The sequence below is a fragment of the Corylus avellana genome, chromosome 10 (assembly GCF_965113065.1).
Source record: "Corylus avellana chromosome 10, dhCorAvel1.hap1.2, whole genome shotgun sequence".
Classification (NCBI taxonomy): Eukaryota; Viridiplantae; Streptophyta; class Magnoliopsida; order Fagales; family Betulaceae; genus Corylus; species Corylus avellana.
This window is the reverse complement of record NC_142499.1, coordinates 17,123,758-17,139,564: the sequence shown is the minus strand read 5'-3', so window position 1 is coordinate 17,139,564 and position 15,807 is coordinate 17,123,758. Positions and strand designations below refer to the sequence as shown.

General features: G+C 37.2%; 2 protein-coding genes and 1 pseudogene across 2 annotated transcripts; 1 reads left to right on the top strand and 2 right to left on the bottom strand.

The window, feature by feature from the left end:
* Window positions 1–400: 400 nt before the first annotated feature.
* LOC132162177 (fasciclin-like arabinogalactan protein 11 pseudogene) lies at window positions 401–1,192 on the bottom strand (annotated as a pseudogene).
* A 2,016-nt stretch (window positions 1,193–3,208) lies between these two features.
* On the bottom strand, window positions 3,209–4,321 carry FLA11 (FASCICLIN-like arabinogalactan-protein 11). Its single transcript, XM_059571757.2, has one exon. It carries the CDS (start codon window positions 4,308–4,310, stop codon window positions 3,549–3,551), a length of 762 nt encoding a protein of 253 aa, XP_059427740.2. The 5' UTR covers window positions 4,311–4,321; the 3' UTR covers window positions 3,209–3,548.
* Window positions 4,322–6,950: 2,629 nt separating this feature from the next.
* On the top strand, window positions 6,951–15,629 carry LOC132191269 (uncharacterized). Its single transcript, XM_059606214.2, has 11 exons — window positions 6,951–7,580; window positions 8,126–8,440; window positions 8,524–8,632; window positions 8,720–8,813; window positions 11,983–12,070; window positions 12,160–12,243; window positions 13,176–13,272; window positions 13,365–13,452; window positions 13,638–13,743; window positions 13,834–13,926; window positions 14,868–15,629. Exons 1-11 carry the CDS (start codon window positions 7,410–7,412, stop codon window positions 15,264–15,266), a joined length of 1,644 nt encoding a protein of 547 aa, XP_059462197.2. The 5' UTR covers window positions 6,951–7,409; the 3' UTR covers window positions 15,267–15,629.
* The last annotated feature ends 178 nt before the right edge of the window (window positions 15,630–15,807 follow it).

The following is a 15,807-nucleotide window of genomic DNA, read 5'->3' as shown; positions in this document are numbered from 1 at the left end:
TCGCAATATTCTAGTTTTTAGTTTTGTTATTTATTATTGTTTATTAAATCATCGTTTATCTTAAAAACTTAAATTAATAACAATAAATAAATTTAATTAATATTATAATACTGAGACTAGACATGTGGTAAATTTCAAATTTACTTAGTTAAACTACTATTTATCGTCCATACAGGGATTTTTTTTGTTGTTTTTTTTTTTTTTTTTTTTTTTTGTTTAAGATCCATGCTCGTAGAAACTGGAAGGAATTGATAAGGTAATCTGTCGTGAATTTGCTTAAAGGTGGTCTGGTGTCTGTCGAATCTTTCGTTGTATATAAACCAATTGTATGCTGAGAAAGAGATTATTCCAAAGATTTATTTGGTTGAAAATTGAAATCACAAAAGCAGTTACACACAAAATGTCATCATCATCAACCAACACCAAAGATCATAGCGAAAACAAGGCAGCAACCGCAACTCCAACCGATATTGCCGCCGTTACTTGGCCGTTTGGATCAACTCCACCAGAAGATACTGGAGCAGTAGCATTTAAACCATCATCCTTCTCAGGCTTAGACGGCGGTGGTGTCAGCGGAGATGTCCCAAAGAGTTTTAGTGGAAGAAGCACGTGGTCCACCTGATAAATAGCAAGCCGGCCATTTTCATTAAATAGGGTATCGTCTATTGTTGCATTTACAACCCCTGTTGTTATGTTGACTTGTGTTGATGAGGATGTTACATTTAGCTGAAAATCACCCTCGTTGCTGTCGCCAGCCACTGTATGCACAGGGTTTGTAGCAGTTTGGAGCTGCAATACAGATAAGTAATCAGGGATGAGATGGAATTGCACCAGTTGGAGCTGTTCTCTGTCACTAAGAGAGTTTAGAGTGCCTAATTTGAGGTCGGAGAAGCCGCTGTCCGGCGGTGCAAAGAGGGTGCGGCCAAGGTTATTCTTTTTAAGCTGTCCGTTGATTTGTTCCGCCATGTCGGTGTTTTTTAGCAGCCGAATGAATGTAGTGAAATGGCCGGACTTCTTGAGGATTGAGATGATTTTGATGGGGCCTGATGGTACTGCTGCTGCTGGAGACTCTGCAGGAGCTTGAGCTGAGGTTGTGGTGCAACAGATGAAGAAGATGAAAAATATAAGAAACGAGAAGTGAATGACTTGCTTCATTATACCCAGCTTTGCAAGGTGCATACAATGAGAAGAGATGTAGATTTACTAAGCCTTGATTCTAGTGTGCGGTGGATTGCGGGTATATATAGAAAGAAGGGTTAGGTGAAATGATGCAATTTACAAGGTAGTAAGAGAACCTCATTTTAAGGTGGTAAAGGGTGAGATGTTGTGATGATGCTTTGATTGGTGGAACCAATGGATCACTGGTTGCCTACTCGTTCTATTTGGATCCAAAAAAATGAAATGAATCCATCCCTCTTAATTCTGTCATTTCAGGTTGCGAGACACATTAAAATTATATGTAAGTCTCCAAAATTCCAAAAAAATAAATAAATAAATAAAGAGAGAAAAAGATTATATATACTTTTTTCATCATATATGTTAGGATAATTGTTAGATGGTATAACTTATCCTTTTAAACTTTTAAGAGATAGTTGTAACATCAGAGCAGATGATAGCACAATGATAACTGTCTATGTGCATAATGGTTGCTGTCGCTTAGATGTTGTGCATGAAAACGGTGATTATCTAATAGACCTCCTTTTAAGTCGCCCATTTTCAGCCCATTGGATCGGCAACAATATCTTTGTGAATTTTGCCATGCTAACCTTATCTGTAATTAGCTGTTTGAATTGCAGTCAATTTGAATAATTAATTGAGAAAATATATTGTTTGAATTGCCCGAACACTTACTTAGACTAGTGAGCTCTGTCATGACTCATTCATATTAAAGCCAATTCCGGTCCATGATAACTCATTGGGTTTCACCTCCATCAAAAAGCCTCGTGAGAGACTTATTGGCGAGACGAAACCAGACAAGTTATACCATCCTCAAAGGTATGTAAGTACACATTGTCCCTTATACCATCCTCAAGGTACACCATATAAATTACGAATATGGCTTTTCTTCGTGCAATGAACTTAGAACCAAATGCTGCCTACATCATTGGAGATCTTAAACAAAGGAAGAGTGCTACCTTCCTTTCGGTAACCATTAGGCCCACTAGACTTCATAAAGAAAAAAAAAAGAAAAAAGAAAAAGAAAGTACACATTTTCCCTTAAATTAACAATTAGGCTCCGTTTGTCTTGGCGTAAAATAATTTATGATTTTTTTTTTATTACTTTTTTGTGTTTGGTGCAATAGAAAATAATAGTCAATGGAAAAAACATTTTTCAGTTTGACAAAAAAAAAACTTCTTTAATTTTCATGAAATGGTTTCTCTTTTTTAAAACCGTAAACTATTTTCCGAGTTTAAACATCTCATTCTCAAACCATCAATACTTTGCTGAGACCCTGTTACGACACTAGCGGGACTTCACTAGGACTTGGTCAAGGACACCGTCGAGACATTGTTGGGACCCTGCCGGAACTCTGTTGGGACACCGCTAGGACCTGACTGAGACTTTATTGGGACACTGCTAAGACCCCTATTAGGACTCCGTTAGAACCCGTCAATGCATTTTCGAGACTCTGTCAGGACACCATCAGGACACTACTCGGACTTTGCTGAGCCCCCACCAAGACCCCACTAAGATACCATCAAGCCCCGCCCGGTCCCAGTTAGGGCACCATTGGGACTTCATTGGGAACCCATTGTGACTTGATCGGGCCACCATTGGGATTTCATTGGGACCTGGGACCTGCCGTAACATAGTCAAGACTATGTTGGAACATCGTCGAGGCCCTGGCTGGGACTCGCCGTGACACCATCAGGACTGTGTCAAGACATCATCAAGTCCCAGCCAAAACATGTACTTGTGTGTATTTATGATAGTGTCACGACAATGTCTTAGCAATGTCCTGACGGTGTCCCGGTGCACCAAAGTCGGAACTCAAATTTTTTATGTTTTTTTTTTAAAAAAAAAAAAATGTATATTAATATTTGTATATGTTGCTAATAAATATTGACTTTTTATAGGTTAACATGATTAAATGAAAATTTTATATATATATATTTTGATTTTCTGTATATGCCAAACGCCAAAAAAAATATTTTCGAAAAAAAAAATTAAAATATAATTTCTCTAAAACGAAAAATATTTCACGCCTAAACAAATTAAATGACGCTTTATATATTTCAACATGATAGGCCAAAAATGCAGGCTTAGGCTTTGATAGTCAACCTACTTTCGTGAAGCCCAAATGAAACACTAGTCAACGCGAGGCACAATCACTGGGCCGAAAGGCCCATCCCTTCGATCTTCTTCATTACATGTACGCCCATGGCAAAAGCATCACTCAGCAGTCAGCTCGAGCACTCCAATTCCTCAAACATGTAATAGCGACACAGACATTAATCAAAAGAATAATGATTTAATATAGTAGAAATCAAAACAGCCGCGCTCAAGATTTCATCATCATCAATCAATCAATCAATCAACACAAAAATCACAACCACAAAGAACAAAATATTGCGGCACTAACTGCAACTCCTCCAAAGGATACTGCTGCTGTCGTTGCACCAGAAGTGTCAACGGAGGCATCATTCTTAGACCCAGATGGAGCATCCGAACCCGAAACTCTTTTCTCAGGCTTATCAGACGACGGAGCCGGAGCCGGCGACACAGGTGCCCCAAAAATATCCAACGGAAGGAGCACCTTGTCCACCTGATACACCGCAAACTGGCTATCACTAAATATAGTGTTGGCCACCGTTGCGTCGACGACCCCTGTCGTTAGATTCACTTGGTTTCCTGAGGTGGTTACGTTTAACGGGAACTCGCCGTTGCTGCTGTCGCCGGCCTGCGTGCGCAGAGGGTTGCTGACGGTTTGGAACTGCGATATGGAGAAGAGAGAAGGGAGGATGTGGAATTGCACCAGCTGGACTTTTTGTTGGTCGGTGAGGGAGTTTAGAGTGCCGGATTTGAGTGCGGAGAAAGCGTTGTCGGTGGGTGCGAAGATTGTGAGGCCTTGGTTGGAGTTGTTGAGCTGCGTGTTGATTTGGTTGGCCACCTGGGTGCCTTTTAGGAGGCGGATGAAGGTGGTGAACTGTCCGGCCTTGTCGAGGATTCCGGTGATGTTGGTGGGGCCCGATGGTCCCGGAGAAACGGCCTGGGAATGAGCGGGAGTTGTGGTGGAATGGAGGAAGAAGATGAAGAAGAAAAGAAGGAAGGGGAAATATTGAAGCTGCTGCTTCATCGTTAACTGCATGTAGTGTTGTGCTATTGGGGTGGTGGGATGGGAAAACGGGGTCGTCTTATATATAATGTGTGTAGTGGTGAAGTGAAGACATGAAATGGTAATTAAGGGAGTCCAAAGAGTTAGGTGAAATGGTGCAATTTAAGGTGGCATGAGAACCTCAGTCTTCATCTTTATTGTTAAGTAAGAGGGAGAGAGAGAGAGAGTTTTGTTTGGGACCCAGGAAAAAAATCAGAAAAGGTTTCTTTTTAATGAGCAAAAGAAGTAGTAGAACAATACCAAGAAAGAAAAACAAATCAAATACAAACAACATAACACTATTCATGCCACAATCCATTCTACCGCTTTGGAGAGGATTCTTAAAATGAAAGTAAGATACGAGAGAATGTCGCCGACGGTACTAGTTATAACGGCCCATAGTGAAAATGTGAAAATACTAGTTGTGTTTGGGGAAGGGCGGGACGACCCAAAGTTCTATTTTTTTTTTTTTTTTTTCAAAATCAATCCAAACATTCTTACTTTTTACATCACATCAATCACTTTTTATTATTATTCAAATAAAAAAATTACTACAAAACAAATTTTTTCACTTTTTTTTCTCACATCAATCAAATCTGCTACAATACCGGCCCACTATATTTTTTAAGCCCCTACCCAAACACAGCCATTGTGGACGGCACCTGAAAGGTCGTTAACCGGTATACTAGCTGCAGAATGAGCTATAAAACCGGATTGAGATCTCCTAAAATTCGCTTTAAATTTGAGATTTTTAAATTCATAAATCTCAGCCGTTCATTTCATTTAAGCGTCTAAAATAAGACATGTTTTAACATTTAACGAGAAAACATGACTAATTAAATTCCTTAAGGGTAGCTCCCTCATTAAATTTTATCATTAAATGCTGAAACATGGCTTATTTTAGACGCTTAGATGAGATGAACAGCTAAAATTTATAAATTTGAGAATCTCAAACTTAAAGGGAATCTATAAAACCTAAGACATATATCTATAGAGTAATGCTAGGGACCATCTTTTTATCATTTTAAAGCTGATGTGAATTTCAAATTCACTATTGAATCAAAATTCAAGTAAGATTCATCTAAAATTTAATTGTAATTTTAAAAGCCACATCAACTTTAAAAAGATAAAAAGATGATCCCTAGCATTACTCATATCTATATGTAGATACCTTAGACTATAAGATATGAGCCAAATAACTACAAGATCAGTATATCTTAGGTTATGTTTAGCAATAGCCACATACTATTCATCTAACATTCTTACTTTTTTTCATATCAATCAAATTAAAAAAAAAAAAAAAAAGAAGAAGAAAGGGCCAAACAAAGGCAAAGGCCAGTTTAAAGTCTAGATCTGAATCTAGAGCCTTCAAGAGAAAGGTCATTGAAGTGGGAGTGGAATACTTTAAGAATAATACAAGTGTGTTTTTGCTTGTTGGTATGGCAAACTTTAAAAGGAAAACTTGTGGTTGAAGTGATGAAATACGATCGAGGAGTAGTTAAAGTGGATGATAATGATGCACTGGTGATGTTATGGTGCAACCAATATGGACCAACGGCTTCCTTATTTCTTTTTTGACCAATGCGTGATGAAAGAGGTATGTTGTATCTAATTCTATCATCTGATCATATATGTTGCGTCCTCTTTCAACAATGATTTCCATTGCACTCAATGCAGCCCTATTACTTTACAAAAGTTTATTTTGTCAGCAATTTAAACGTTGATCTGTGGGGATTTCAAATTTGACTACTGATGATAAAGTTATTAGTTAGCTCGATGGTGGATCTCAGCCAACAAAAAAAAAAAAAAAAAAATCATCAAAGTGATGATGAAGCAAAGAGTGTTGCTGTTCTTTGACCCGTTTTTAGCCTTTTGGTTAGAAAAGTGCTAGGGAGTCAAACAAATGAACCCAGAAAATTTTTTAAACTGGAGTGGCAAACAAGGGAGAGAGAATTACATTTTTTTAATTTAAAAACCCTTGCCATGTCAGTTTGAAAATTTTTTTGGGTTCATTTGTTTGGTTCTCTATCACTTCTCTTTTAATTGAGTCAGTTTTCTTCTAAGTTGAATCGGAAGAATTATTAAACCAACATTTGCTCAAAAATGCATGAGAATTTTATTAAACTGACATTTATCCAAAATGCATTTCATTCTCGCGAATCACATACTCTGATCATATTCATTTTAAACACATCTCAATTTAATAAACTAAATTAAAAAAAAAAAAAAAAAAATCAAACCCAATTTAATTTAAAAGAAAACTCTCTCTCCTAAAAGGTACCATCTAATGTCCAAAGCTTTGTGGGAGACCTAACCAAATCACACCATCCACTCTTTATGTAACCCACCAACTTTGGTTAAATAGCAATTTGGGCTAAAATCTTTTGAGCCCAATGAATAATCATTGGGCTTGAGCTTCTACGAAAACCCAAAACAAAATATAAAACAAACACTCAAGAGGACAATTAACCTGCGTAAACAAAAACATCATTTGATTTCATCAAAAGCCCTAAATACAAAATCAAATTGTCTTATTTTCCACGAAAACCTTGATGGGCTCAGCCCACATGGCGACACCATCAACCACAGAATATGCTTTCTTCGATGTACCGGGAGTCCATGAAAGAGAAGAGAGAGAAAAAAAAAGGTCACAAAAGTAAATCATGAAAGATTTGACAAAACCTGATTTCCGGTTGAATCAATCACAACGGAGTCCATCGCATTGCGTTTGTGTCATTCGCTGTTTTCATGCTTCACGCAGCTTCGCACTCTCTCAATCCAGAGACAAGGACAGATAGTGCAGACCTCGTCATCCCCACCGTCTATTTCGTTGACTCAAACCCCACAAAGTCAAATCTCCACCCCCATTGAACTATCATTACCATCATCACCAACGTTCGCATAAGCCCCAAACCACAGGATCCCGCCTTCTGATTAGGAAGCCATTGAAGACCGACAAAGAAGAGGTTAACGAAACAGAGCAACCCAGAAGCAGACCACACTGCGAGGTCTTTTCTTTGAGAACCAGCGTTGAAATTGAAAGCCCTAGTAGTGTCATGATCACATGCTCCCGGGCCTACCATAAGCAACACCATGATCAACAGCTCCAACGGCATGATGTCAACGTCGTCTTCATCCGCCACCGCACAATCACCGGCCCTAAAGACCTATTTCAAAACCCCAGAAGGCCGCTACAAGCTCCACTACGAAAAGACCCATCCCTCGGGTCTCCTTCATTACGCCCATGGCAAGACCGCCACTCAGGTACTTGAAATTCTCAGTCCTTTTATTCTTTTTCAGTCTCAATTAATACTTGGAAGCACTTTTTTGAGGAGGTTTCTTCAATACTCATTTCGTGAAAAGGATGTCCTGTGAGCATTTTTGTTGTTGACATTGATTTCTAGGGTTTTAATCAATGATCAATACCCGTTTCTCAGACTCAGCTTTTGGATAGAGTTTTCGTTGGTTTTGATATTATGTTAATTTGTTTTTCTTAGTGTTTATCTTTATAATCCTTTTTTTTTTAAAAGCAATTTTTAATCCGTGTTAACATGCTAGGATATATTTGTGCCCAATTGAGAATTTTTATGTCATTTTAATTTTAATTTCTATCTTCGTTTTTTCATACACATTTCTTAACATGAAGTCTGAAAACATTTTAGTCTATTCTCTTATCCTGGGAATGTTCTCAGACTCCATTCTCTATATTTCATTGTTGGTCACACTTTTTAGTTAAATGAATTAGCTTTTTACTTATTTATTGTTTATACTAAAGTTTTGAAAACATTGTTGGTTGAGTTTTATCCTAGGTAACCCTTGCTCATCTAAAGGACAAGCCAGCCCCATCAACCCCAACAGCGCAGCCTTCAAGCTTCAGTGCTAGCAGTGGGGTACGATCAGCGGCAGCGAGGTTGTTGGGTGCAAGTAATGGGAGCCGGGCTCTTAGCTTTGTCGGAGGAAATGGTGGGAGTAAGAGTACTAGTGGGAATGGTAGAGTTGGGTCATTGGGGTCATCAAGTTCGAGTAATTCAATGGCTACTACAAACTTTGATGGGAAGGGGACTTACTTGGTCTTCAATGTGGGGGATGCTATCTTTATAAGTGATTTGAATTCTCAAGACAAGGTAATATGGTATTTGGTTATTCAGGTTTTAGTGATTTTTGCAAATTTTTGGTTGGTGTATGACAGGTTAATCGGTAAATGTAGGATCCAATAAAGTCTATCCATTTCAGTAATTCGAATCCCGTGTGCCACTCATTCGACCACGATGCTAGGGATGGGCATGATTTGCTTATTGGGTTAAATTCTGGCGATGGTAAAATTTAAGACAAATTTGAACTCATAATTTTTTTTTGGAGGTTCAAACTTTACAAATTTATTGGTGTTGTGTGTACTATTGTAGTGTACTCTGTGTCACTGAGACAGCAATTACAGGATGTAGGAAAGAAGCTTGTTGGGGCCCAGCATTATAACAAAGATGGTTCTGTTAATAACAGGCAAGGATTACCTCACTCTTAGTACCCTCTGCATGTGTTACTTGATTTTGCTTCTTTCTTTCAAAATTTTCTGCTTTGTTATTATCAGGGCTATCAGATATTACACTTGGCATCTAGTTTGAGAAGATGCTACGGAATTTCATTTTTTATGTTCATTAGTCAAGCCATGGAAAATGCGTACAATGCTAAAAGGCTTGCAAAGTCTCAGCTAATGATTTTTTTTTGTCCAATAAGCAATTGAATAGGTCTTTTTTCCATAAGTAATTCTTTTGGTTTAATCATGATTTTCTTGGAGATTGAAGATTAGATGGCAAAGAAAGGGAAATAGGCTGTACCTTTTTTAGTATCCTATGGCTTATGGTAAGGTGAAGGATACCTTTCTCATAAAGAACTTGACAGCTACACTGAATTGTTCCTGGAATGTATGTTGCAGCAGATATTGATATCCTTCATCAATTACTAGACTTAAGTGGAATCTAAAAGGTTGCTATACCTTGCCAAAATGCGGATAAAAAAGAAGAATTTTTTTTTGAAAAGCAGTAGTCTTGAATGGTGTTAGTTGAAGGTTTTTTTTTTTTTTTTTTTTTTGGGGGGGGTACTATGTGTTAATTAGGTCTATGCAAACAGTAGTGCTTGATGCATTAACTTTATACACAAACTTGTGCTTTGACTCTGTTGTTCTTAAGCTATTTTGTCTTTTAGGATTTCCATGTTGATACTTACTAATGCCTTAACTTTCTAGCATAATAGACATTGTCGGGAGACCATTAAGACCATTGAATGCAATAATTGTTGAAAATTGAATGAATATTGTTTGAGCTTTTGAAATTTTCCTGATAACTTCGGGGTTGCTTGGATTAGCCTCTCCATCTTAGGCTAGGCGTTTGTCAGTGACCAAAGTAGCTTTTCCTAGTATCATCCAGCTGCTAGTTAGTGGGTGAATTTCTTGATGCTCATCTTGCATCACTAATATTAATTTTTTTCAACCATTTCCAAAAGTTCATAGTTGTTTTGACGATCTTGTCATTGGAATATTTCCTTGTACATGGTTCCAAGGCCCTTATGCTCTGCTTCAAAGTGGTTGTTCAAAAAACTTATCAATGTGAAATTGCTATTTTGCATTGCATCTAAATAGCCATATTAATCTTTTGTACATAATATGACTGATGGTGTGTCTAATACACTGGGTATTTTCACTAACATGTGCCTGACAATGAAAGCGAGGAGCACATTGATTGTTCTTTGGAGTATGAGATAGTTGCCAAATTTATATTTTGTATTGGGGGTGAGTACACGAAGCGGTCTTGCCTTAGAGGGTTCCTCATCATAAAAAATAAATAAATGTGTGTGTGTGTGTGTGTGTATATATATATATATATTACTTGAATTTTATATGATGAATTCACATCCAATGTTGGAGATACTTGCATAGATTCTCCATATTCCCTATGATTCAAAAGAAGAATTGGACACTGCAACCATGCCATGTCATATGGTAGGGGATTAGATTCTGAAAATATAACCATATCAATCAGAACAACTAAGTCAATGTGACATGGGCTACGATGTGATACTTCTATGAATCCTGATTTCTTATTTCTCTGATTTTTTTAAACTTCTGTTTTTTTTTTTTTTATTTCCTATGTGGTAGTATGAAACTTGTCGAGAACTAATTTTATATTTCCGTTGCTAGTTTTTTAGCTGGTTGATCCATATTTGTGGTATTGCTTCATGTATACATGCATGCATTCGAGGACAGTGAACTCATGTTTCAAGTTGGACATAGAGAAGGAAAATGTCTTTTCATGATAGTGTATGCTATTTCTCAATAGAAACATCATCAGCATCAAGTTTCAATTTGGAGATGTTGAAGGAAATTGTTTTTTCTTATTACAATATTTGTGATATATATAATACACGTACAATTGAACATCTTTGAGTAAGGTATTCCCACTTCAAATTTTAATGATTAATAATACATATCATCTCTGGTACTGTACTAAAACTAGTAAAGTTTTTTGTTTTTTTTTTTCTGAAGATACAGTGTCATTAATATGTGTTCTATCTCATCTATATCAGTGGATTTCTTTTTGATGTATTTTATGCACAATTTCTATTCTAGTTCATATAGTTATGGAATTGACCTCTGAATACACCGCAACATAATGTTGTTGTACTTTAAGAGGCAATAGTGATTTTTTTTATAAGTATATGATTTTCGTTGCAAACCAATGGACGTACCCAATTTAACAACAATTACTAGAGAAACACCTGAACAGTAAATGAAAGAGATCATAAAAGTCATGAAAATTAGAAATGTGAAAACAATCAAAAGTAGGGCAGACAATTTTTTAGATGACACGTGAACCTGACACCAGCCTTACACGAAATTAGTAAGTTAGAGCCGAGGTGTCCAACTCATTTAATTAAATTAGTCAAGTTAGGGTTGACTTATATAGTCTTATACCCATGTCTTGACACGACCTAAACCTGACACGTGAACACAAATTGTCACCTCTAATCATAAGCTTATCCATTGAAATAGGGTAAAGATAAAAAAATAATTTTTTTTATACTCCGCCACCATTTTCTCACTGTCTTCAAAGTTCCGATCATTTCTTTCTCTCCAAATGCACCTCATCAAATAGAGTGGGATACAGTACCATAAGGCACTATCTATCTTGTGGTAGAGTGCCATAGGCAATAGTGATCTAGTTCTTGGATAAGTAGTTGCTTCTTTTTTCCTATGTTTTCCTTCTTTTATTTTTTTAAATGTCTTGTATGTGCACCATTATCTGGTCTGGTTGACACAGTAGGTAGTTCTCACCCTATTTTTAGAGGACTGCTAAAATTTGAATTGCTCAAGTTTGTGTAGGCAGGCAAACTGGTCTGTCAAGATTTACTTTTGCAAAAGAAATATAAAATGTAGAACTCTCAACCAGCGCATTCTAGATGTTGGCTGCATCTACTAGGCAAAACATACGGCTGAAAGCTTGCAAGATACTACTGTTCCAGCTCTTAAGGCTGAGGGATAGTAAAAATAAAAGCCATATAATAACTGATAGCTTGTACATACACACACACACAACACACTTGTATATTGTTGTTCTTTAAGTACAAGAAGTCTAAATCAAATGACTAGTTGATTAATGTTGTTTCTTTCCAACAGTCGTTGTACTAGTATTTCATGGGTGCCTGGAGGTGATGGTGCTTTTGTTGTTGCTCATACCGATGGAAATTTGTATGTGTATGAAAAGGCAAGCCCTAAACTTACTTATTTCACTGTGGTACATAGAGTGATTTGAGCATGTTTTCACCTTTTCCTTTTTCTTTTATTTTTCCCCAGAGCAAAGATGGTGCAGGTGATTCTTCATTCCCTGCTGTTAAAGATCCGATGCACTTTTCTGTTGCGCATGCACGTTACAGTAAGGTGCTTTTTTGGTCATGTCTTGTGTTTGTTTAATTTCTCTGATTGTAGGTTGTTTTAACTCTCTTCTCCACATATTTAAGTTTATAGCTTTAACTGATATATCATATAGGAGACTGGTCTCAATATATGTTTCCCATTCAACATAATGTTTCCGCATGCATTTATCCATTTGCAATGATAGATCTAAGTTCTGACTGGGACTTGGAGTAGGCGCAAAAAATTGTGATTTAATTGCTCTAGGGAGGACCTCTGAAGTTGCCCCTGTACCCAAATTAGCATGATTTGGAGTCTCTCACTTGATCTCATTTAAATTCTCAATTCCTCCCTCTAGGTTGTCAAAGCTTAGTTCCTGTTAGTGTTTTACGTTACAAAGGTAATTGCATCATTTGCATGTGTGGTTAGTGTCATAAGAATGGCAGCATTGTATTATTAACTACATTTACGTTAGATGTGTGTGTTTATGTGTCTACCTTACATTTATTGTTATGGGAATAATATCATTTGCTTGAGAGGTCTGTTGTATTTTGTGTTGATGTCTTTGCACACATATTTTTGGTGGGTTCAACCTAGACCAAGGAATTATTGCTCACTAACCAGGAAAAGCAAAATTGCTTACTATTACATAATGCATACTAAGATATGCTTGGTTCTTCAATATACTTCTAAGGGTTGGGTCTCTAGTAAGTTGCTTTAGTGTTAGTTAAGCAAGATTAGTTTTTTGAAGTTTTGTAAAGGCTTATGCATGGGGATATTTCAATTTGCTTTTTGTAACTTAGATGAGTGCTCACTTCTCTAGTTACTGGTTTAGTGGGCTGACCATTACTAGTTAACATATGTATGGGATGCATCTGGGGTGTTGAATATTTTTTTTTTTCTCTTTTTGGTAGCTCTTGATTCTCATACTCTCTTCCAATACATTTTTATATATACAGAGTAACCCAGTTGCCAGATGGCATATATGCCAAGGTTCAATTAATAGCATTGCTTTCTCAACTGATGGTGCCTATCTAGCGACTGTGGGAAGAGATGGTATAACTTACTCTTTTTTTTACCACCTGCATATTTTGGTTTTGTTTGTTTATTTTGTACATAAATGAGCTCAATTTAAATACTAAATGCAGGTTATCTACGAGTTTTTGACTACTCTAAAGAACACCTCATATGTGGTGGCAAAAGTTATTATGGTGCTCTATTATGTTGTGCTTGGAGGTTGGTAACTTTACTGGTTTCCCAGTCATAGCTTATAGCTGTTACTTTCAAATGTTCCTTCCATTGTCCTTGATTTTTCCTTCTTAATCTAAACTTTTATGTTATGTGGTTCTTTTTGGTTTAAATTTTATCATTGTCTTTGAGAAAATAGATAGTATGATTGACAACAAAATGCCACTCAACAGCATGGATGGAAAATACATTCTGACGGGAGGTGAAGATGATTTAGTTCAAGTTTGGAGCATGGAAGATCGGAAAGTTGTAGCATGGGGTGAGGGGCATAATTCATGGGTAAGCTTCTTATTAAATAATGCCAGGGTAGTTATGGATTCTTACATGATTATAACTACCTTGCTTATTGTTACTAAATCATGCTGGCAGGTCAGTGGAGTGGCTTTTGATTCATATTGGTCATCGCCAAATTCAGAAGGCACAGGGGAAACTGTCATGTACCGGTTTGGTTCTGTTGGTCAGGTATTGAGAAATATTGTTGGTGTGATTGCTATGGTGGTTCCCTCATACAAGTGTTGAGTGTTTGTCAATTTTCTGGATGTAACTTCAACCTTTTTAACTTCTTAATACCTTTTCTCAAACTAGTTCCTAACGAATCCAAAGTATGTCCTTTCCATGTTTAGAATTTCCCACCAGAATCATTCCTGCAATCGGCCAGTACAAATATATAGAAACTATTTAGTTCAGGAACCAGGTTGGAACTGTAATAATATGCTTTCTGAAATTTGGGCTATGTAATGCTTTCTGAAATTTGGGCTATGTAGAAATTATAGTGGAGGTACACTGTGTCAGAACTGTGGGGAAGGTTTAGAATCAAAAGGGTTTTTAGAATAACTTTAGGAGCAAAAACTGAGAGTATTGTTGAGGATCTATGACTAGAAAGTTTTTGAAGAAAGAAAGTGGAGCAGTGTTTTTGTGATGTTAATCTGATGAACGATTGTCAAATTGAATGTTAGATTATGTGAAACAACATATCTTATGATGCAAATGTTGAGTGGTCAACTAAGAATATATTATGAGACTGATGAGGCTACAAGCAGGAGGTTAGCATTGATTATTGGCTTACAGGGCAGAGTAGAATTTGAAATGATTACGTTTTAGAAATGGCCTTGCATACTTGGTCTTTGGCCTTCTGTTTGTTCTTATTATTCTACTTTGGGTGAAATAAGGAAAGAAACGGAAACAATGAGTGGCTAATATGGTCATGCAAATTAAACCAATGACTGCAATGGTAAGGATTAATGTGACGCTATAAGAATTTATTTGACAGCCTTTTATCTGTGTAATATATTATTCTTTTCTTATGTATACTTCTAGGCATTTTTGCCTAACGCTGATTCCTTGCATCACATCCATGCTTTGAGGTTTTCATATTTCACCAGCTTGATCTTTTTTGTGGGCAGGACACACAATTGCTTCTGTGGGATCTGGAAATGGATGAGATTGTAGTGCCATTGCGGCGCCCTCCTGGTGGGTCCCCCAAATACAATACTGGAAGCCAGTCATCCCATTGGGACAATGCTTCCACAGTGGCCACTCTGCAACCTGCTCCAAGCATGCGAGATGTTCCAAAGATCTCCCCACTTGTGACTCATCGCGTTCACACCGAACCCCTCTCTGGCGTGATATTTACGCAGGAATCTGTTCTTACCGTGTGCCGAGAGGGGCACATAAAGATCTGGATGAGACCAGGGGTGGCAGAAAGCCAGTCAACAAACAACACAGAAACTGTCTTAAGTTCCAGCTTGAAGGAGAAACCTTTATTCTCAAGCAGGGTTGGCAGTTCTAGTTACAAGCAATAACCAAATTGTCATCAGAAAGAAAAACTAAGCTATTTTTCATATAGCCAATGTCTTTTCATCCAGTTGGTTTTATTAGGTAAACAATACGTGATTGGAGTGAGAATAGCCAACTGGTTCAAATGTATATTCAGGTATAAAACATACCGCTGACGGCAGAAAAGAGTCGGGAGGGAGACGAGCCCCCGTGTAAGTACGAAACGGCTGTTAGTAAGGTACATTTAATGATTGACAGGAATAACGTGAAGTTGCTCCTTTGAGACGTGTTTTTCTCAGCAGTGATTTCAAGTTATTTATTCTATTCGTAGTACATTGTCACAAGAACGTATTGACATGGTGAAATTCTTCAGTCACATTCATTGTGTACTTGTGTTCTAAAACATTACTGTCGAAAAAGAGGAGGAACTTCTGCAGAGATGCTAATGTGAAGTAAAGTTCTAGTTACTAACAGTGACCAAACTGTCATCAGATTCAACGCAAAATCAAGCTATTTAATAAATCTGGCCCTTTTTTTCCCCATTTGCTTGGGTTTCTGCTGTGAACT